At 41.6% G+C, this 21,767-nt stretch overlaps 1 protein-coding gene across 4 annotated transcripts in view; it reads left to right on the top strand.

Annotated features, from left to right (window-relative positions):
• The window catches only part of usp9 (ubiquitin specific peptidase 9), a 284,080-nt gene that overhangs the window by 172,743 nt on the left and 89,570 nt on the right, over positions 1–21,767 (top strand). For 3 of the 4 annotated variants that reach the window (XM_073045518.1, XM_073045519.1, XM_073045517.1), the window contains 4 exons: positions 1,774–2,052; positions 2,546–2,671; positions 17,198–17,215; positions 18,676–18,801. In XM_073045518.1, the coding sequence (XP_072901619.1) occupies positions 1,774–2,052; positions 2,546–2,671; positions 17,198–17,215; positions 18,676–18,801 (549 nt within the window). The remainder of the gene's footprint in view (positions 1–1,773; positions 2,053–2,545; positions 2,672–17,197; positions 17,216–18,675; positions 18,802–21,767) is intronic. The other variant, XM_073045520.1, reaches the window with a different exon arrangement.

The raw sequence follows: 21,767 nt of genomic DNA, 5'->3' as shown, positions 1-21,767 counted from the left end.
TAGGTCAATGGCAGACACAATCTCAATGGCTCCCCGCACGGCTTGAGACCACCTGGACAACACAAACACCTATGTCAGGATGCTGTTCATCAACTATAGCTCGGAATTTAATACCATCGTTCCCACAATCTTGATTGAGAAATTGCAGAACCTGGGCCTCTGTACCTCCCTCTGCAATTGGATCTTCGATTTCCTAACGGGAAGACCACAATCTGTTTGGGTTGGTGATAACATATCCTCGCTGTCGATCAACACTGATGCACTTCAGGGTTGTGTGCTTAGCCCACTGCTGTACTCTGTATACACATGACTGTGTGGCTAGGCATAGCTCAAATACCATCTATAAATTTGCTGACAATACAACCACTGTTGGTAGAATCTCAGGTGGTGACAAAAGGGTATAAAGGAGTGAGATATGCTAACTAGTGGAGTGGTGCTGCAGCAACAACCTGCCACTCAATGTCAGTAAGACGAAAGAGCTGATTGTGGACTTCAGGAAGGGTAAGACGAAGGAACATATACCAATCCTCATAGAGGGATCAGAAGTGGAGAGAGTGAGCAGCTTCAGTTTCCTGGGTGTCAAGATCTAACCTGGTCCCAACATATCGATGTAGTTATAAAGAAGGCAAGACAGCAGCTATACTTCATTAGGAGTTTGAAGAGATTTGGCATGTCAACAAATACATTCAAAAACTTCTATAGTTGTACCGTGGAGAGCATTCTGACAGGCTGCATCACTGTATGGCATGGAGGGGCTACTGCACAGGACCGAAAGAAGCTGCAGAAAGTTGTAAATCTAGTCAGCTCCATCTTTAGGGAGTAGTATCTCAGAAAGGCAGCGTCCCTTATTAAGGACCCCCAACCACCAGGGAATGCCCTTTTCTCACTGTTACCATCAGGAAGGAGATACAGAAGCCTGAAGGCACACATTCAGTGATTCAGGAACAGCTTCTTCCCCTCTGCCATCTGATTCCTAAATGGACATTGTATCTTTGGAGACTACCTCATTTTTTAAAATATACAGTATTTCTGTTTTTGTACATTTTTAAAATCTATTCAATATACGTAATTGATTTACTACTTTATTATTATTATTTTTTTCTCTGCTAGATTATGTATTGCATTGAACTGCTGCTGCTAAGTTAACAAATTTCACATCACATGCTGGTGATAATAAACCTGATTCTGAGTTGATTTTACAAACAGAGGCAATGTCTAGTTAGACTCCTAGTTAGCGAGAAGAGGTTGATCAATGATGATAGGGCAAAATTATTGTCAACAGAATGAGTTGTAATGTAAAAAACAGACCAAATCAAAAAAGGAGAATACAGGATTGAAGGTATTAGATTTGAATGCGTGTAGTAAATGCAATAAAGTTGATGAACTTTAGTGCAGTTACAGTTTGGCATGTATGATGTTGCAGGTATGACTGAATCATGGCTGAAAGAAGGCTATAGCTAGGAACTTAATGTTCAAGGATACACAGTGTATGGAAAGGACAGGCAGGATGTGCAATTTATGCCTCCCTCTCTTTCTTAACCACTTTCTAAACTTCCTTATCCAGTATGATGCATTCATTCTTTCTAAAATTGTAAAAGGTAATATTAAAAACATGATGCTATATTTTAGCAAGCCTATTGAAAAATTACTTCACTAAATACAATATATACGTGTTAAATTAATCACTAAGTTGCAGGAGAATAGTGACTTAATTTGTATTAAAAGATTTGTAAGAATTTGCTTTCCATCTTAAATTATTACATTTTTTTGCAGGTAGTATATGCTTTGTTGATGCCTGCCAGTGCACCTTTGGGAGAAGATGCAAGTGATTTTCAATACAACTTCTTAAAAAGTGGTGGTGTGTCCCTTGTTTTAGGGATGCTTACAAGGAATAATTTCCTGCTAAATGCTGATGTGGAGACACGAAGGGCTGCCTATCTCAATGCACTAAAAATAGCCAAATTATTGCTCACAGCTGTTGGTTATGGGCATGTTAGAGCTGTGGCAGAAGCATTTCAGCCAGTTGTGGAAGGATCAAGCACTGTTTCACCAGTATGTATCTTTCGTAATCTAAAATTTTGTTGAATTTGTGATAATTCTGTTCGTGGCAACAGAGTGATGGCTTTTCCTGAAGGACATGGAACACTGGCAGTGTGATGTTTCTATTAATTTTATTAGCCTAAGCAAAACATTGTATTCATGGAGATGCATTTGCTTAATTGTAAAGTGTCAGCAAAATGACTTTACTGTAGATTGGTCTCCTCTGAATTCTGAGGGAAGATGGGGAATGATCCTGACCCAAATCCTTTCCAGTCTGATTCTAAATGTATAGTTCTCAATATTACCAACACAATTTTTGCTGGTACACTTGAATTTGTATTTTCATTTTATTGAGGTTTGATTTGTGAAGCTAAGAATATTTTTGAAGACATAATTAAATTTAGTAGGTTAATAATGGAAGCATAATCTAAATTTTCTTGTGTAAATTTTGTATTGTTCAAGTACACCTTGTGCACCAAACTTTGATATTTTGATTTATTAACAGATAAACCATGCTACTCATAGCCAAGCTGTAGTTCTACAAAATGCTCTGCACAACATTCCTAATCCTACTTCAGACTGTATGTTGAGAAATGTAGCCATTCGCCTTGCCCAGCAGATTTCAGATGAGGTATGTTTTTCTCTTGTGATTTTGGTTAATACATGAAACAATGAATTTTTAATGCCTAAATATATTTAATATTAAATATAGTTATAATGCCAATGATCTCTCCATTGGCACTGCTTATTTTTTAATTATTGTCTTTTATTGTTTCAGAAGCTCCATAAATCTATATAAAACTTGAATTAATCATATGATCAGCAATTTTACTTTTTGGAGACTATATTTTGTGTGAATTAATACATAAATTACTTTAATAAAATGTTTTTAAATACTTATACATTTAAAATAAGATTACTTTTTTATAAAATTATGGAAAAAATTGTAACTATTGGTTAGATAACTACTATTGTTAAACTTTAATTATAAACAAGTTGATTTGTGGAAATAAAAACCAATATATGAATATACACATGATCTGCCTGTGAAACAGAGGAAACCCTTCTCTGTTCTTGATCAAACTGTGCCACGTATCAATTTGAAGATAAATGAAAGGGTAGAAAATGAAGTCTTTATTTTAAATTTGATTTTGGAATTCCATTAACAGCTTGGTAAACACGATACTGCTTTCACTCAACTGCTGAAAAATACTTGATCAAATATTAAAATTAGTATGAGGAAAAACTTGATTTGGCATCAACAACTTCTGTATGGGTTCTCAGTCAAATGATTGAATCTAGCTTTCATATATCAACACCTGATTGCAAGAATTTATTAGTGATGTCATTTCTTGATTGGGCACATACTGGTCAGTAGTTGGAAATGAAGAATCAATTTTGATTCCCATCTAAGTGCAGAATATCACCATTCAAAAAAAACACAATGGAAATAGCACACATTAAATTGTGCAACTCATAGAAATACTGCCTCACAGACCCAGAGACATTAGTTCAATCCAAATCTTAGGTGCTGTTTCTGCACAGTTTGTGCACTCTCTGTGAGTGCATGGGTTTACATTGGTAAATTAGTTTATTATTGTCATGTGTACCAAGTTAAAATGGAAAACCCTGTCTTGCATGCTATTCATACAGATCTGTTCATTACAGCAGTACATTGAGATAACACAAGGTAAAACAATAACAATGCAGAATAGTGTTAGGGCCACAGAATATGCTGTACAGATGGACAATAAGGTGCAAGGTCATAACAAGGTCATTTGTGAGGTCAAAGGTCCAACTAATTGTACTAGGGATCCATTCAATTGTCTTCTAAGAAAGGGATGGAAACTGTCCTTGAACCTAATGGTATGTATTTTCAGGTTTTTGTATCTGCTGACAGTGGCAGTACAGAATATTTGAGGTGGTTAGGATATTTAATTATGGCGGTTGCTTTACTGAAGGAGCAAAAAGTGTAGATAGTCCATGGATGGGGGGCTGGTTTCATGATGTGGACAGAGTTCCACACAATTTTCCACAGTTTTTGCAGTCGCACAGTTGCTATACCAAGCCAAGGTGCATCATTGAAAACTGGATGAGGCTCAAAGTGGACATGCTAATTTTTTTTGCCTTCTGAGGAAATAAAGGTGCTGGTGAGGTTCTTGACCATGGTCTCCAGTGTTTAGGTAAGCAATAGAATCTGGGGGAATTTGAGACCAAGAATGGGATTAATGTAGTAGTGTAAATGGCTGTTGATGGTTGCCATTGACTGAATGGCTTTTTCCATGCTACACCTCTTTTCTTTTATGGCAATCATGGTGTTTTCTTTACAGTGCAAACTTGGGTGCTGCATTTTATGTAAAGAACAGTTAACTAAGGCATGTGTAACATACTTAGCATTCCAGTGGTTTCAGTAAACACTTCCATCAACTGATCTGCAGACCTGAAGAAAAAATGTATTTTTCTTTAGGTGGTTGATTATGGGAGACTAATGGAGAAAATAGCTTAATTTTTTGGAATGGTTGGGCTGGACTGATTTAGTTGACCAGAAGAAGTAGTAGCTTTCACAAGACGGAATAGTTTTCGTTTAGGGAATTCTTTTTCCATCTGGTTTACTGTTCCAAAATAGATGCAGCTATTTAAATGATGTCATGTTTTAAATGACAGCTATGGAACTCAATTCTCGTAATATTATTGTAAGATAATATTTGTAAAAGTTGTGTAAAAATTTGTAAATATTTATTTGTTTTTCTCAGTAAGTGCTGCTGCTAAGATATGTTTGTGATGCTGCTGCAAGCTTTTCATTGCACCTGTGCAAACATGACCTTTTGAATATGACATTAAACTCAGCTTTGACCTCAATCTTTTAGTTTTGAATCACTGCCCATTTGCCGCCAGAATGCCTCTTTGTTTATTTACAGCTGGGAAGAGGTACATTATCAGTTTATGAATGTACAAATTAGAAGCAAGAGGAGGCCTGTACTGTGATTAAATGAAACACTGCCCTATCTGGTTGTTAATTCAACTCCACATTTAATTGTACCTTTAGAAATGTGAGCCCATGCTATATGGTCGTACTGTGGCGACCCACTTCCTAGCGCACTCAAACCAGCTCGCAAATAGCCAGCGCGCAGGCACAAAGGCCAGGTCCGCAACAAAGGGAAAAAGCCTGCGGGGGTTTGTGAGTACGTGTCCCTTACAGCATCCGCGCCCGGGGAGGGCGGGATGAGGGAGGCTTTAAAGCAAGGCTGTGAAGTTCGAATAAAATCATCTTTAATTGCAGTTTACCGACTCCGTGTCATTATTTTAGCGCTGCATGTAGCACACCGCTACAATTGGTGACCCCGACGGTCCAAACGATTTTTGGACCGGAGATGACCAACGCCGCATCTGTTCATGCGGTTTCGTTGAAACTGCCAAGCTTCTGGACGCTGCGACCTCACCTATGATTCCAGCAAGCAGAAGCCCAATTCCACGTTCGGCAGATAACCTCAGAGGACACACGTTACTACTACATGGTGAGCTCCCTCGACCAGGACACAGCGGCCCAGGTTGCGGAGTTCGTACAGTCTCCCCCGGCGGACGGCAAGTACATGGAATTCAAAGCCCTGCTCCTAAGGACTTTCGGACTCTCACGGCGCGAGCGAGCTGCCCGCTTACTGCACCTGGATAGCTTGGGAGACAGACCTCCATCGGCTTTAATGAATGAGATGTTGTCTTTGGCCGGCGGACACACACCCTGCCTCATGTTTGAGCAGGCATTCCTGGAGCAGCTGCCCGAGGACATACGCCTGCTGCTGTCCGACGCGGATTTCAGCAACCCCCGGAAGGTGGCAACCCGGGCGGACTTGCTGTGGAACGCCAAGAAGGTGAGTGGGGCGTCCATCGCACAGATCACCAGGCCACGCTCCCAGCAGCAAACCAGTCCAGGCCCGGCTGCAGAGCCCGCTAGCCCCAGAGGCAGGGTTGGGGAGCCCAACGAACACTGGTGTTTCTACCACCAGCGGTGGGGCGCAGAAGCCCGCCGTTGTCGCCCGCCCTGCCAGTTCCTGGGAAACGCCAGGGCCAGCCGCCGCTGATGGCTATGGCGGCTGGCCGTCGGGATAGCCTCCTGTATGTGTGGGACAAGAAGTTGGGACCGGTGCCGAGATCAGCGTCTTACCTCCGACGAGTTACGACACCCGCAACAGGGCACCGGGTCCCCCCCCTTGAGGGCCGTGAACGGCAGCACGGTAAGGACCTACGGCACCCGTACGGTGCAGCTAAGTTCGGCTCCAGCCGGTTCACGTGGGACTTCACACTGGCCGCCGTAGCCCAACCGCTTCTGGGCGCGGAGTTTTTGCAGGCTCACAGCCTGCTGGTCGACCTGCCGAGGCAGAGGCTGGTCCACGCCGAGACCTTTCAGACATTCTTCCTTGGAGAAGCCCAGTTGCCAGCCCCACACCTCAGCTCCATCACACTGTCCGGCAACGACTTCACCAGAGTCCTGGCGGATTTCCCATCGGTTCTAGCACCGCAGTTCACGGCAGCCATGCCCCGATACAGCGTACAGCACCACATCCCGGCACAAGGACCACCCCTCCACGCCCGTGCTCGGCGGCTTCCCCCGGACAAGCTCCGACTGGTGAAGGAGGAGTTCAAGAGGATGGAGGAATTGGGGATCATCCGGCAGTCCGACAGCCCATGGGCCTCCCCCCTGCACATGGTGCCCAAAGCGACAGGGGGCTGGAGACCGTGCGGCGACTACCGCAGGCTGGACGAGGCTACCACACCGGACCGCTACCCTGTGCCGCACATTCAGGACTTTGCAGCAAACCTGCATGGCGCACGGATCTTCTCCAAGGTAGACCTCGTCCGAGGATACCATCAAATCCCAATGCATCCGGACAACGTCCCCAAAACGGCTCTCATCACCCCGTTTGGCCTTTTCGAGTTCCTCCGCATGCCGTTTGGCCTGAAGAATGCCGCACAGACGCTCCAGCGGTTAATGGACGCGGTGGGACGCGACCTGGACTTGGCATTCATCTATTTGGACGACATCCTCACAGCCAGCAGCAGTCGTCAGGAGCATCTGTCACACCTCCGTCAACTCTACACCCGACTGAGTGAATACGGTCTAACAATCAACCCGGCCAAATGCCAGTTCAGGCTCGACACCATTGACTTCCTGGGCCACAGAATTACTAAAGACGGGGCAACCCCTCTGCCCGCTAAGGTAGACGTGGTCCGCCATTTCCCCCGACCCACCAATATCAAAGGCCTTCAGGAATTCGTAGGTATGGTCAATTTCTACCACCGCTTCCTCCCTTATAGCTGCCCGAATCATGCGCCCCCTGTTCGCCCTGCTGTCGGGTCCGGGCAAAGACATTACCTGGGACGAGGAGTCCGCCGCCGCTTTCATTGAAACGAAGGTAGCCTTGGCGAACGCCGCAATGCTAGTGCACCCCAGAATGGACGTCCCTACCGCCCTCACAGTGGACGCATCTAACACGGCAGTCGGTGGGGTGCTGGAACAACTCATCGAGGGGCACTGGCAACCCCTGGCGTTTTTCAGCAAACACCTGCGGCCACCCGAGCTCAAATACAGTGCTTTCGACCGGGAACTGTTGGCGCTATACCTGGCAATCCGGCATTTCAGGTACTTCTTAGAAGGTAGGCACTTCACAGCGTTCATGGACCACAAGCCGCTTACCTTTACGTTCACGAAGGTGTCCGATCCCTGATTGTCCTGCCAGCAGCGCCATCTGTCCTACATCTCTGAATACACGACGGATGTCCGGCACGTCTCGGGTAAGGACAATGTCGTGGTGGACGCGTTCTCTCGCCCTAACATTCATGCCCTTTCCCAAGGGATAGACTTTGAGGCACTGGCAGAGGCGCAGCAGGCAGACGAGGAAATCCTGAGTTACAGAACCGCAGTCTCCAGCTTGCAGCTCCAGGACCTCCCCGTAGGCCCAGGTGAGAGGACCCTACTCTGTGACGTCGCCACCGGCCAGCCCCGTCCCGTCGTCCCGGCAAACTGGCGGCGCCGTGTTTTTGACTCCATTCATAACTTAGCGCACCCCTCCATCAGGACAACTGTCCAGATGGTAGCCAACCGGTTCGTTTGGCACGGACTCCACAAGCAGGTCAGTGAATGGGCCAGAACGTGCATGCACTGCCAGACGGCCAAGGTGCAGCGACGCACCAAAGCTCTGCCGCAGCAGTTCCACCCCACCCACCGGCGTTCTAACCACATTCATGTGGATATAGTGGGCCCTTTGCCAGTGTCGCGCGGTACCTCCTGACTATCGTGGACCGGTTCACAAGATGGCCAGAGGCGATCCCGCTCACGGACACCACCTCCGAATCTTGCGCCCGGGCACTGATCGCCACCTGGGTGTCCCGCTTTGGTGTACCGGCCCACATTACCTCCGACAGAGGCACCCAGTTCACCTCCAGCCTGTGGTCAGCTATGGCCAGCCTTTTGGGGACACAGCTGCACCACACCACTGCCGACCACCCACAGTCGAACGGACTAGTGGAGCGTTTCCACCGTCACCTAAAGTCGGCTCTCATGGCCCGCCTGCGAGGAGCTAACTGGGCAGACGAGCTTCCCTGGGTCCTGCTCGGCATCCGCACGGCGCCCAAAGACGATCTGCGTGCCTCGTCGGCCGAGTTGGTGTACGGCGCACCCCTGGTCGTCCCCGGGGAGTTCATACCAGCCCCAAGGGGGCAAGAGGAAGAACCCGCAGCAGTCCTGGGCAGACTACGTGAGAGGCTCGGTGACCTGGCCCCCATACCCACTTCGCAGCATGGACAGAACCCGACCTGTGTACCCAAAGACCTGCAGAACTGTAAGTTTGTGTTTGTACGACAGGGCGGGCATCGGCCACCGCTGCAACAGCCCTACGAGGGGCCATTCATGGTGCTCAGGAACAACGGGTCCACGTTCGTGCTGGACGTTGGGGGGAGAGAGGAGGTTTTCATGGTGGACCGACTCAAACCTGCCCATATGGACCTGGCGCAACCGGTCGAGTTTCCGGCACCGTGGCGCAGAGGCCGACCTCCCAAACAGGGTCCGGCCCAGAGTGTGGACATTGGGGGGTGTATCGCCGGTTCGGGGGGGGGGGGGGGGTTATGTGGCGACCCACTTCCTAGCGCACTCGAACCGGCTCACAAATAGCCAGCACGCAAGCACAAAGGCCAGGTCCGCAACAAAGGGAAAAAGCCTGCGGGGGTTTGTGAGTACGTGTCCCTTACAGCATCTGCGCCCGGGGAGGGCGGGATGAGGGAGGCTTTAAAGCAAGGCTGTGAAGTTCGAATAAAATCATCTTTAATTGCAGTTTACCGACTCCGTGTCGTTATTTTAGCGCTGCATGTAGCACACCGCTACAGTACCAGCTTTCTTGTAATCAATTTGATGTTTTCACAGTAAACCTGCTAACATGTCAGGGTAGTCAGAGCCCAGGAGAATGTTTGTCGTTAGAATGATGTGGCTGATGTAAAATTTTATCTGTATGTTTACTCTTGTGGCAGGCACATTAGACGGTCTAGTTTGTTTATCCAATAAAGATGTTTTGTTAGGTTGTGAAGAAGATAGATGTCTTTTATGCTCAGCTTCATTGATTACACCTTCATTGTGCTGTTGTATCTAAAGCTGGCTGGCATCTGAATGGTGTGGCATTTTCTCGCCATGATTAATATTTTACCATTGACTTTAAGTGGATCTAGCTATTATGCATAATTGCTAGATCTTCTATTTACAAGCATGGTCACATAGCTACTCCCTGACATTTCCAGCAATTTGGGTTAAAACCTGACCTTTGATGCTGTCCGTACTGAGCTTGTATGTTATCCCTATGAATGGACAGATTTCTTTCAAATTATCCAGTTTCCTCTCCTATCTCAAAGCCAAATGGGCTGCTAGGTATGGAAATGAATGCCAAAATCTGTGTTTATGGTGGGGTTGGGGGTAGGTAATTGATAAAAATGTGGAGAGAAGGTTGCAGGAAAAATCATTGGGAGAATTGAATTTCTCTGAATGGGTCAGATGTTCTAAGGAAATATGAAATTGTGCTCCAAAGTTTTAGTATCGAAAATAAAGGATTAAATTGACACTAGTTTTTAAATTGCAATTTATCATTTGGCACGATCTTTCTATAGGAATCTTAAGACTTATCTGGCTAATACTGCCAGCTTGAAGTTTTGTCAAATTCTTTTTGGTCTCTGATAGTTCTGAGCATTGTAAATGACTGTAGTTTATAGCTGTAATGCCAATTGCTGACTTTTTCAATTGTTTCAGAGGCCCATGTCCATATAAAACTTGAGTTAATCATATTAATTAATCGCTGCCTTTTATGATTAATCATTGATCATGAAAGACACTAGTATCTTTTGGAACCTATATATTTCTGTAACTTAAATATTGGAGAGTAATTTACTGTAAAATAAATAAGTATTTATGAATCAAGTTCAGTTTATTGTCATTTAACCATACACATATATACTGCCAAATGAAACAACATTCCTCCAAATCAAGGTGCTCAACACAGTACATAAAACTCTCACACTCAACACATAAAGTAATATTACTACAAATAAATTAAAATAACAAGGTGCATTTATGACAGAAGTTACAAAGTAATTAGAATAACACTACTGGCACTTCATATGTGGTAATACCTGGGTGGTGCAAGGAGTTTAGTAGTCTTACAGCCTGAGGGAAGAAGCTATTTCCCATCCAAACAGTTCTTGTCCTAATATTACGCTACCTCCTACCTAATGGTAGCGTGTCAAAGAGATTGTTATACAGATGGGAGGGATAATTGACAATGCTAAGAGCTTGCATACGAGGTGCTCCTGGTAAATATCTCTGGATTTAAGGAAGACCCCAGTGATCCTCTCGGATTCTCACAATCCATTTTACAGACTTGCAGTCAGATACCTTAGAATTTCTGTACCAGATGGTAATGCAGCTGGTCAGTACACTCTCTATGGTGCTCCTGTAAAAATGAGTTAGTGTGGGTGGGGTGGGGTAGAGGGGCCCCTCACTCACTTTAATCTTCTCAGAATAGAGAGATGCTGCTGTGTTTGTTTAACCAAAGAGATGGTGTTGATTGACCAGGACATTTGTTCAGACTTGTTTCTCCAAACTCTCCATGGAGGAGATATTTATGTACAGTGAGGAGTGGTCACCTTCCTAAAGTCCATAATCATCTATTTGGTCTTGTTACACCATTCTACCAACTACTCTACCTCCTCTCTGTATGTTGTCTTGTCTTTGTTGTTGATGAGACCAACCACTGTTGTGTCACCAGAGAACTTTATGGTTCAGCTTGAACTGAATCTGAAATTTGATTCACTGGTTTGACTGTAGATAAGCTGCATCCCTAGTGTAATTCTTCAGTTAGACTGCTACTGAATTGTTCTAGTTGGATTGGTTTAGTTATTTGATACTGATATAGCTGCCTGACTGTTAAATCAGATTCATACAATTAGCTTGAAAATTATGATACACTCTATTTCTTATGTGATGAAAGCAAGTATGGAACCTACTATGACAGGAGGTGTCTGGTGAGTCGGTGAATGGGTAGTTTGTGGTGCACTTGCTTGCCTTGTATATGCTGGGCTTCTGTATACTTCTGGTGCAAAGTCTCGAGCTTTTCAGTGATCCCAAAAATGCTCCTCCATTATTAGAGCCAACACAGATCAGGGACTCTCAGGTAATTATGGATGCTGCAGTTTTCAAGCAGCTTTGAAAACTTTGAGTCTCTCAGTTGTTCCCCTGATAACTTTTTGCCATGACAGAACTCTATAGGTTGTGACGGTTTCAGAAGTTTGGTGTTAGGTAGATAAATGATGTGACCTATCCAATGGACCAGTAAGTCTATTTATTCAGGACCTCAGCATGACAACTGTTGGCCAAAGTGAGAATTTGGAAGAGTTTGCTTGGAAGTTTTGCTGCATAATAATAATAATAACTTTATTTATATAGCGCCCTACATCTATTAAGATGCAAACTCAAAGTGCTTTACATAGATTGTAAAGATAAATCAAAATGGTCATAAAAATAGAAGACAATAGTAGAAATCGTAAGTGAAAACAAACATTATACAGAATAAAATGTAATTGAATATACCAAATTATATAAATGTTATCAACATCAACAAGCTTTAAATAATCTTATAAGTGGGCCAAATTTTTAAATAGTAGGCTTTTAGATGTGTTTTGAAACGGTCCATAGTTCCAGCATGGCAGACCTCAATTGGTACAGTCTTCCAGATTTTTAGTGTAAGAGCAGAAGGCTGCATCTTCAGTTCTTGTATGCTTGGCTCTAGGAACACTAACCAAACCAATATTCGCTGATCTAAGATTACGATAAGGGATGTAAGGGGATAGACACTCCACTATATAGGGAGGAGCTAGATTATTCAGAGTCTTGTATACAATTAAAAGTATTTAAAAATCGATCCTAAAGGACGCTGGCCGCGTGTGCAATGATACTAAAACAGGTGAAATGTGCTCAGATTTTTTTTTCTTTGGTTAAAGTTCCTGCTGCTGCGTTTTGAACAAGCTGCGGCTGATTTATATATATCTTTATTAGGCAGCCTTGAAAAGAATACATAACAGTAGTCTAATAGGCTAAAAGCAAAAGTGTATATCAATCTTTCTGGATCTTGAGTTGTTATAAGAATACATATGGTCCAACAGTTGGAAGCATATCAAAGACCAAAGTTTCCTGGAAAAGCTGAGAAAGTACTTATTTGTAAAAGTCAAAGATAAAATTCTTGCTAATGACTGATTGAAACTAATTGAGGAATTTGAAGGTATCAGCAATCATCAGTGTTACAATGAAAATCAAGGTTTGGAGGATGCAATTGTTGCAACCATTGTATGAAGGCAGACCGTTGCCTGCACTAGATGTGCTAATTTTATTCATAGTCATAGAAAAGTACAGCACTGAAACAGGTCCTTGGACCTATCCAGTCTATGCCAAAACAATTTAGGCTGCCTTCTTCCATTAACCTGTACCAGGACCATAATCCTCCATACCCCTACCATCCATGTACCTATCCAAACTTCTCTTAAACGTTGAAATTGAGCTTGCATGCACCACATGCACCGGCAGCTCATTCCACATTTGTGCAACCCTCTTGGTGAAGTTACCCTCATGTTCCCCTTAAACATATCACCTCTCACACTTAACCATGACCTCTTTTTATAGTCCCACCCAACTTCAGCAGAAAAAGCCTGCTTGCATTTACACTGTCTGTACCCCTCTTAATTTTGTATACCTCTGTCAAACTTCCTCTCAATTTTCTACGTTCCAAGGAATAAAGTCCTAACCTATTCAGTCTTTCTATGGTCCTCCAGACCCGGCAACATCCTTGGAAATTTCCTTTGTACCCTTACAACCTTATTTACATTGTTCCTTTAGGTAGATGACCAAAACTGCACACAATACTTCAAATTAGACCTCAACAATGTCTTGTACAACTTCAGTATAACATCCCATCGCCTGTACTCATTTCTTTGATTTATAAAGGCCATATGTGCCAAAACTTTCTTTACGACACTATCTTCTTGTGACGCTAGTAGATTCATTTACAATCAAAAGAACAAGGCAGGGTGCTGGCTGTGTATGCGATGATGACAGTAAAACCTGTGACAGGAGTTTTTTTTTTGAAGTGGAGAAGCCTTTACACTGGGACATTGCACCCGCAACCTCAGAAGTCTGGGTCCAGTGGTATGAGTAGCCCTCACAACCAAGGGATCTTCGTTGAGTGCAGTGGATAGTCATGATGACTTTTGTTCCTTATTGTGTCCTTCACTGTCAACGAAGTGTTGCAGAACCACCTTGGCTGTTGGATCTCACTGTTGATCTCATTGCCGAGTCCACTGTCGTTGACTTCACATACTAGGACAGGCATGTCCCTATTTCGCAGAAGTATGAGGCCGGTCAGCTACCCTCATCTGTTTTTAGCCCACCTGTCAAAGCTGTTTTCCGGGGTGGGCAACTATCACATACTATAACAGCTACTTAGAGCCACAGGTGAGAGCTGAGTGTCTCTTAGAGACCAGTGGTGAGTGAGCTGCCCCAGACTGGACATACAAGCCCCTTCACTAGAGGTGCTACGCTTCTCTGGATGCCCTATGCATGTCAGCTTACAGGGGATGAATTCCTACATCGATAACTTGGGAACTAATAGAGAGTTTTATAGTACCACTGTAGTATTGGTTGTGTTCTAATTTGATCTGTATTTCATTAAAATACTGAATTTGTTACTCAGCTAACATGGTAGTTTGTCTTTTTTTATATACCTTTTTAATAATTTCCATGAAATTTCACCTCTTTCGGGCGGCCACTTAATTGGGCTAAAATTTACTGGTCCTCATGTCCTAATTAACTGGAATCCACTGTGTATGTGTGTGCACGCACGCATACAGTCGGCCCTCTTTATCCGCGGGGGATTGGTTCCGGGACACTCCACAGATACCAAAAAACACGGATGCTCGAGTCCTCTATTTAACCTGTCTCAGTGTGGGTCTTTAGGACCTGGGGGAGCTCCGGACCCACCGCCCACAGCTGCTGCTGAATCAGCAGTGTTTCTGTTTTGTTGACGAAAAATGATCCCAATTGAAAATAAAATGGAAATAATAACACGATCGGAAAGAGGTGAAACACCATCGGTCATTGGAAAAGCGCTAGGCTACAGTCAGTCAACGATCAGAACTATTTTAAAGGATAAAGTGAGAATAATGGAGCATGTGAAAGGCCCTGCCCCAATGAAAGCTACAATTATTACTAAGCAACGCAGTGGTTTAATTATTGAAATACGTATGTTTCTTAAGTACTTTATATGCATAGAAAGGTGAAATATATACTAAGACAAACGTTTGACTAACTGACACTAAGTAATACCGGATGCACCTGTTCCGACTTACGTACAAATCTGACTAAAAGACTGCCTGTATTTTAAATCATCTCTAGATTACTAATAGTACCTAATACAATGTAAATACTATGTAAATAGTTGTTATACTGTATTGTTTAGGGAATAATAATAAGAAAAAAAAGTCTACATGCGCAAACAACGAGTGTTGGAGAGAGAACTTCCAGTTTTTTTTTCCGATCCCAATCCGCGGTAACCTACACATATCCTCGTGTATACTTTAAATCATTTCCAGATTACTTATAATACCTAATACAATGTAAATGCTATGTCAATAGTTGTTATACTGTATTGTTTAAGGAATAATGACCAAGAAAAAAAAGTCTGTACATGCTTAAATGACGAGTGCTGGAGAGAAAACTTCCAGGTTTTCCCGATCCATGGTTGGTTGAATCCACACGTGCAAAACCTGCAGATGAGGAGGGCCAACTGTACATATGTATGACGTGTGTGTCTGTAGCACACATGCACACTATTATACTTGCCACAGTATCACAGACATAGCATTTGAAATACGACATTCATAGCAAAAACATAAATTAAGCAGAAATGATAAACTATAGAAGAAAGAACACAATTAGAATAAAAAAGAAGTCAATTGTAGTGCAAAGTGGTCATGGTGTTACTACAGTGAGGTAGTAATTAGGGTTGTACAGCATAAACTTTCCTGAATTTGGTCCAAATTTCCATTGTAACTCAAGCCACAGAGGATGTTTGGTAAAAGAAATGGAGAAAAATCACTGTTTTTGGGCTGTTTTCCAAAGTTGATACAGGGAAAAAGGATTTTTATTGTGCATCTATTATAAGATAACTCATAAGGAGTACGAAGGAAATTTTGAGGAGAAAGAGGGAATGAAGCTAAGATTGAAATATTTTAGAATAGGTACAAGTAGAACAGGATTCCAGTGGCATACTGCAATCAGTTGACATTAGTACATGATTGCTAGTTTCAGGTTAAGTGATTGTATAATTTCTGTGTTTGACTGAACATAGCTGTTAGCCAAATTACATCTTCAATAAATCAAATTAACAACTAGTGGTGAAAGAGACAAATTAAACTGTTAGGAACATAAATGGCAATAACAAAAAAATTCCAGGGGGAAAAACCCAGAAGTTAGTTCATTGAAAGAAAGAGAACATGGAATAAATGTGGTTTTCATTGTTCATGTTGGTTAGGTAAGTTATTGAAGGAGGAGTAGGGAGACTTTGGAGGATAAACACAAGCTGAAATCTGTTGCTTTGATTGGAGAAACACAACAGAGGCTAATGTCATTATATGGCTTGTTCTATATATATATATATATTCAAGTTGCTGGCTGGTGGCGTAGTGGCATCAGCACTGCACTTCGGGGCGAGAGGTCCCAAGTTCGAATTCAGCCAGCTCCCTTGCACGTTCTCCATCCGTGCCTGGATTGAGTGTCAAGCTAGCAACTCGACCTCGTTTTAAAAAAAAAGACCTGGAGAGGGAGGGGCCCTGCCAGGCTTCAGATGCCCAAGATACGCCGTACGATGAACAATCACCAAAAGATCGGTGCAAAAAACTTGTCATGACGTCGCCCCGATGACTCCACCAGGAGTTAAGGGCGTACGCGTGCACACACGCACACACAAGTGGTATATTTTACAAATGTGGTTTCTTAGTATTTACCATTTAATAGTCATATTTCTTCGATCCAGTATGTTTATTTTACATCTTATCTAGATTAGAACTCAAATGTGTAACTGCAAGAATGTTGCAATGTAAACTGCTTTAAAATAGATTAATAATCAAATAAAAGCCAACAACTGTTAAGCCGTAGGGTTTGATTTTAAACAAATGTATGGTTATTCATCTCAAAAGTTTGTGGGATGATGCTGTGTCCTGTTTGCTACCTGATTTGTCTAATGGAAATATTGGTTCATAATTCAATTATGTTAAGCAATTTTGTATTTTAAGTACAATGTGAATTCAAACATTATGACTAATTTGGTTATTACAAATCAAAGCAAAAGTTTTTACTTTATTTGACCACACTGTGTATTTTGGCCATTTGTGCACATAATTTACTTTAAAAAATGTTCATAATGTGTGAACCTGATGTAGCTTTGATATATCGTTACTGTGGTAGTTTAAAGCTGGTCAAAAAAATTATCTGATTAAGATTAATTGATGCTGTTCAAGTGCTGTTACTGAGATTTTAATTGCTTTTTTCCCTCCAATTTTTTTCATTCTTCCTCTCCTGTAGGCACTAACTCATGCTGAGGTACGGTTCCATGGGTTCTGGACATTTTGTAATCTTGCTTAAGTGCTCATTCTTGACATGGGCCTAGGTAGTGCTGTCAGGCTGTTTGACATTGGAGGGCAACTCAACTGACTGTGCCTGTCCTCCTCCTATATATCCTTTGCATGTTTTCCAGCAAATGATGGCTATGGGTAGCAAATAGAAGCAGGAAGCTTTAAGTTCTCTTCCTCCATTAAACTGGGGTGCTGAGATTAACTGTGGTGTCCTTTATGCCCCTGTTCATCAGCTAACTCAGCATAAACTGGGGCTTCAGATTTGTTTGGATGAATGGAATTACAAGGTAGTGTATTTAGAAATAATTTTAACTTTGACAATATTGATAGCAAACTTTTAAAAAAAAAGTCTTGGTGTGATTACTGAGCTAGGCTGACCAAAAGGGTCCTAAATTTGATTCCTGGTCTGTGCTAAGTTAGCTGATCCCAACTAGAGCAGTTGAGATGCTATCATTGGCTTCAACACTCCCATGATACTGACAAAAAAGTGGTTGTGCCGCTATTCTTGATTCTCATTTAGTGATGAAAATATATAAATAAGTTTAAAATTAATAGTTGATGGCTTAATGATATGCTTATACTTGTTAAAATCAAGGGAATCCTTATCCCTATCATCTTCAAAGATAAAACAAAGATATTTTCAATTGGGATGTTGAACTTGAAAGACAGAGTCTGGAATATTAATACCATGTATCTTTTAGCACCATTATAATTATCAAACTGTTAATAGGTATTTCACAGTCTATATAGCCAATCAAGTTAGAAGTTATTGCAGCATACCTGGTATGGACAAAGAACTTAAAATTATGAACTTAAAGTAACATCATAAGTAAGATCACAAATGGGCATCAAATTATGTAGTTATTTGTTAATTTAAATTATTTGTTACATGACACAAGGTACGTACCTTGTTCTGATCTGTAACTTTAAAGTTTTATACTGAAATTGTGATTGAGACAACAGGTTAATGCATTATTTTTCCATCTTATCTGCTTAATTGCAGTTGGTTGTTGTATTCTTGGTGTTTTAAATTGGGAAGATTTGGAAGCCTTGACCCAACTCCAACTTGATAGTAAATTTTGGATGTAATTTACCCCAAATTTAGCAAGAAATTGGCATCCACTTTTTTAAAAAATATGCATTCAGTTGTCATCCACAAACAGATGATAGGCTAATAAATAGCAATCTGATATAAAGCAGGATATGTCTTCAGTAAGCTGATGCTGAATGCCCTAAGTCAAAAAATACTGAATTTCCTTTAACCAAGATGTTTTGGTTCTGAGCATAAAGAGAATTGAGCAAAAGGCAATCATTTCTCTTGTACTTGATAATTATGCATGTGAGGTGTCAAGAAAGTGAAACTTTATATAGAGTTAATTCTCTATAAGTGAATATTAATTTTAATTATATTATTGTTTTCTCTCGAAGGCCTCAAAATACATCCCAGACATTTGTGTTATTAGAGCAGTCCAAAAAATTGTTTGGGCCTCAGGTTGTGGCTCAATACAGCTTGTGTTCAGTTCTAATGAAGAGATCAGCAAAATATATGAAAAAGTAAGTTAATTCTACAATTATTTTTGAAGAATTTAATTTTGTTCAAATATCTATTGGAAGTGCTAATCATTTTTTAAAAATGTGTTTGAAATTAAAATTGTCCCCAATAAGGTAATGCTCCCATACTGAGTGAAGTTGGAAAGTTAAATATTTGGCTGTAAAATTGTATATTTACTTCAATGAATGCTGGTTTATGAGACACATTTCAGAGTACTTCAAAAATCTTTAAGAACTATTTGATTATAAATATGATAACTTCCCTTACCCTTATTAATATTTTCATTGACATGTATGAAATAATACAAGTAGATTACAGCTTGATTGTCAGAAGAAATAGCCTAAAAACCTTTTGTGATGAGAGATCTCAGTACCATTTATGCAACATTATGCTAATTAAGCATTGTCTTTTTTTTTGAAGCATTTCAGGGCATTATGTTACTATATAAAACAACAAACAATTTTGTGGAGGAACTCAATGGGTCAGGCAGCATCTGTGGGGGATGGGGTGGTAATGTTCACCTTTGAGTCAATCCTATGTCAGGTCTGAGGACAGAGAGCCAGTGTAAAGAGAAGGGGAATGGTGAGCCAAAGGCCAGAGGTAATTGGTGGGCAGGGTGTGGGAGTAGCATAAACTTATTTAACTATAATCATGGCAAATTCTCTCTCAACCCGTCATCAGATTCCAGCACTGCTAGTTTTTGTGTTCCTGCTTATCATCCTCCAACAGCTGTCTTCTTCTTTGCCCTTCCCAACCCCTTTCCGGGTTCCATTTTCCTCTCTTTATCTGCCAACATCTATCACCTCCTAGTTCCTTCCCTCCCCCCACTTAACCTGGCTCAATCTGTGTATCTTCAATAACCTCACCCCACTCTTCCCCCCCCCCACTGTGCACCAAACACCACTGCCAACTGTCTCACCACTGCCTCTCACTTCTCTCCCCTCTTCAATCTTTGTCCTGATGTTGGATTTCTGCATCAAATCTTCACAGCTCCTTTCCTCAGCAAATTATTTGTTTCTAGTATCTGTAGTCTTCTGTGTCCCTTCTTTCACTATATATAGAAGTTGGTTGGTTCTCAGTATTAAGATCCATAAAAAATGAAGGCAGTAGAATAGCAAGGGTTTATCACTATTGTCATGTATGACCCTCATTTCACTATAGACGTGTCAGTTTCTCTCTAAAATTTACATAATATGATCAGTGATTATGCAAATCTAATAAAATGACCTGACAAGTAGTGGAAAGAGCATTTAGTAACACTGTGAATTTCAAATGTAGAGTTAATATATCTTAAAATAACAAGAATTTGGAAGCTATAATGTCAGGAAATTGTATGTTTAAATCTATAAATTAAACAATATGTGCATGAATTGTTGGCAGTATAATATTGCAAGCATTACAGACTAAGTAATGCTCCACAGCAGGAACAAATTGTGTTACAACACAGACTGGCACAGTTGGTGATTTACTGCATGTTAAATGGTGTACTTCAGATTTTCTTTTTGCTTTGTTAGGCTAATTAAGGTTACATGCAAACAAAAGTGACCCGTCAAATGCAATTGATTTATATATTTTTTTAAAAACAATGTAATATAATCATTTATTATTGTCATAGAGTCATAGTGCACTACACCACATAAAGATATCCTTTGGCCCAATCTAGTCTATGTTGAACTGTTGTTCTGCCTTGTTCAATTGACCTGCACCTGGACCATACCCCTCCCATCCATGTACTTATCCAAACTTCTCTTCAATGTTGCATTTGAACCCATGTCCACAATTTATGCTAGCAGCATATTCCACACTTGCAACATTCTCTTGAGTGCAGTACTTCCTCCCTCAGGTTCCGCTTAAATATTTCACCTTCCACCCTTAACCTATAACAACTAGTCTCACCCAACCTAGTGGAAAAAGCCTGTTTACATTTACTCTATCTATGCCACTCATAATTTTATATACCTCTTATCAAATCTCCCCTCCATCTTCTATTTTCTAGGAATAAAGTTCAATCTTTCCTTATAACTCAGGTCCTCCAGTCTTGGCAACATCCTTGTAAATTTTCTCTGTACTCTTTCAATCTTATTTACATCTTTCCAGTAGATAAGTGACCGAAACTGCACATAGTACTCCAATTTAGGCCTCACCAAAGTCCTATACAACTTCAACATAACATCCCATCTCCTGTACTCAATACATTGATATATGAAGGCCAATGTACCAAAAAGCTTTCTTTACAAAACCAAGTAACTGTAACGCCCCTCTTACAAGGAATTAAGAGTTGTATTCCCAGACCCCTTTGTTCTACTGCACTCCTCAGTACGTACAAGACCTACCCTGGCTGGCCCATCTAAGCTAATCCTTTTTGCTTATTCAATGACCATGTCCTTTCATTTCCTGCACATTCATCTGCCTATCTGAGAGCCTCTTTAGGTAGTGCCTTTATCACCACTTTAGGTAGTGCATTACAGGCACTTGCCATTTTGTGTAAAAGCAGCTCTCATCTTAAGTATATGCTTCTTGTATTAGATATTTCAATCCTGGGGAGAAAGATATTGGCAGCGACTCACAATCTTATAAGTTTCAATCAGATCTCCCCTTGGCCTCTGCTGCTCCAAAGAAAAGCAACCCCAGATTTGTCCAGCCTCTCCTTATAACACTTACTCTCTAATCCAAACAACATACTGGTAAACTACTTCTGTACCATCTTCAAAGACTCAGTACCTTTCCTATAATGTGGCAACCAAAGCAAAATGCAGTTCTTCAGATGCAGCCTAACTAGAGTTTCATAAAGCTGTAATATAACTTCCCAATTCTTGAACACATCCTTAATTCATCAAGGCAAACATGCTATATGCTTTCTTTACCACCACTGAAAGTGTCTACAAACTGTGTAGCTACTTTCATGGAGCTGTGGATTTGGACCTCAAGATCCCTCAGCACATCAACACTGTTAAGGGTCTTAGCATTA

The sequence above is a fragment of the Hemitrygon akajei genome, chromosome 5 (genome assembly GCF_048418815.1).
Source record: "Hemitrygon akajei chromosome 5, sHemAka1.3, whole genome shotgun sequence".
Classification (NCBI taxonomy): Eukaryota; Metazoa; Chordata; class Chondrichthyes; order Myliobatiformes; family Dasyatidae; genus Hemitrygon; species Hemitrygon akajei.
This window is presented reverse-complemented; position numbering and strand designations above follow the sequence as displayed.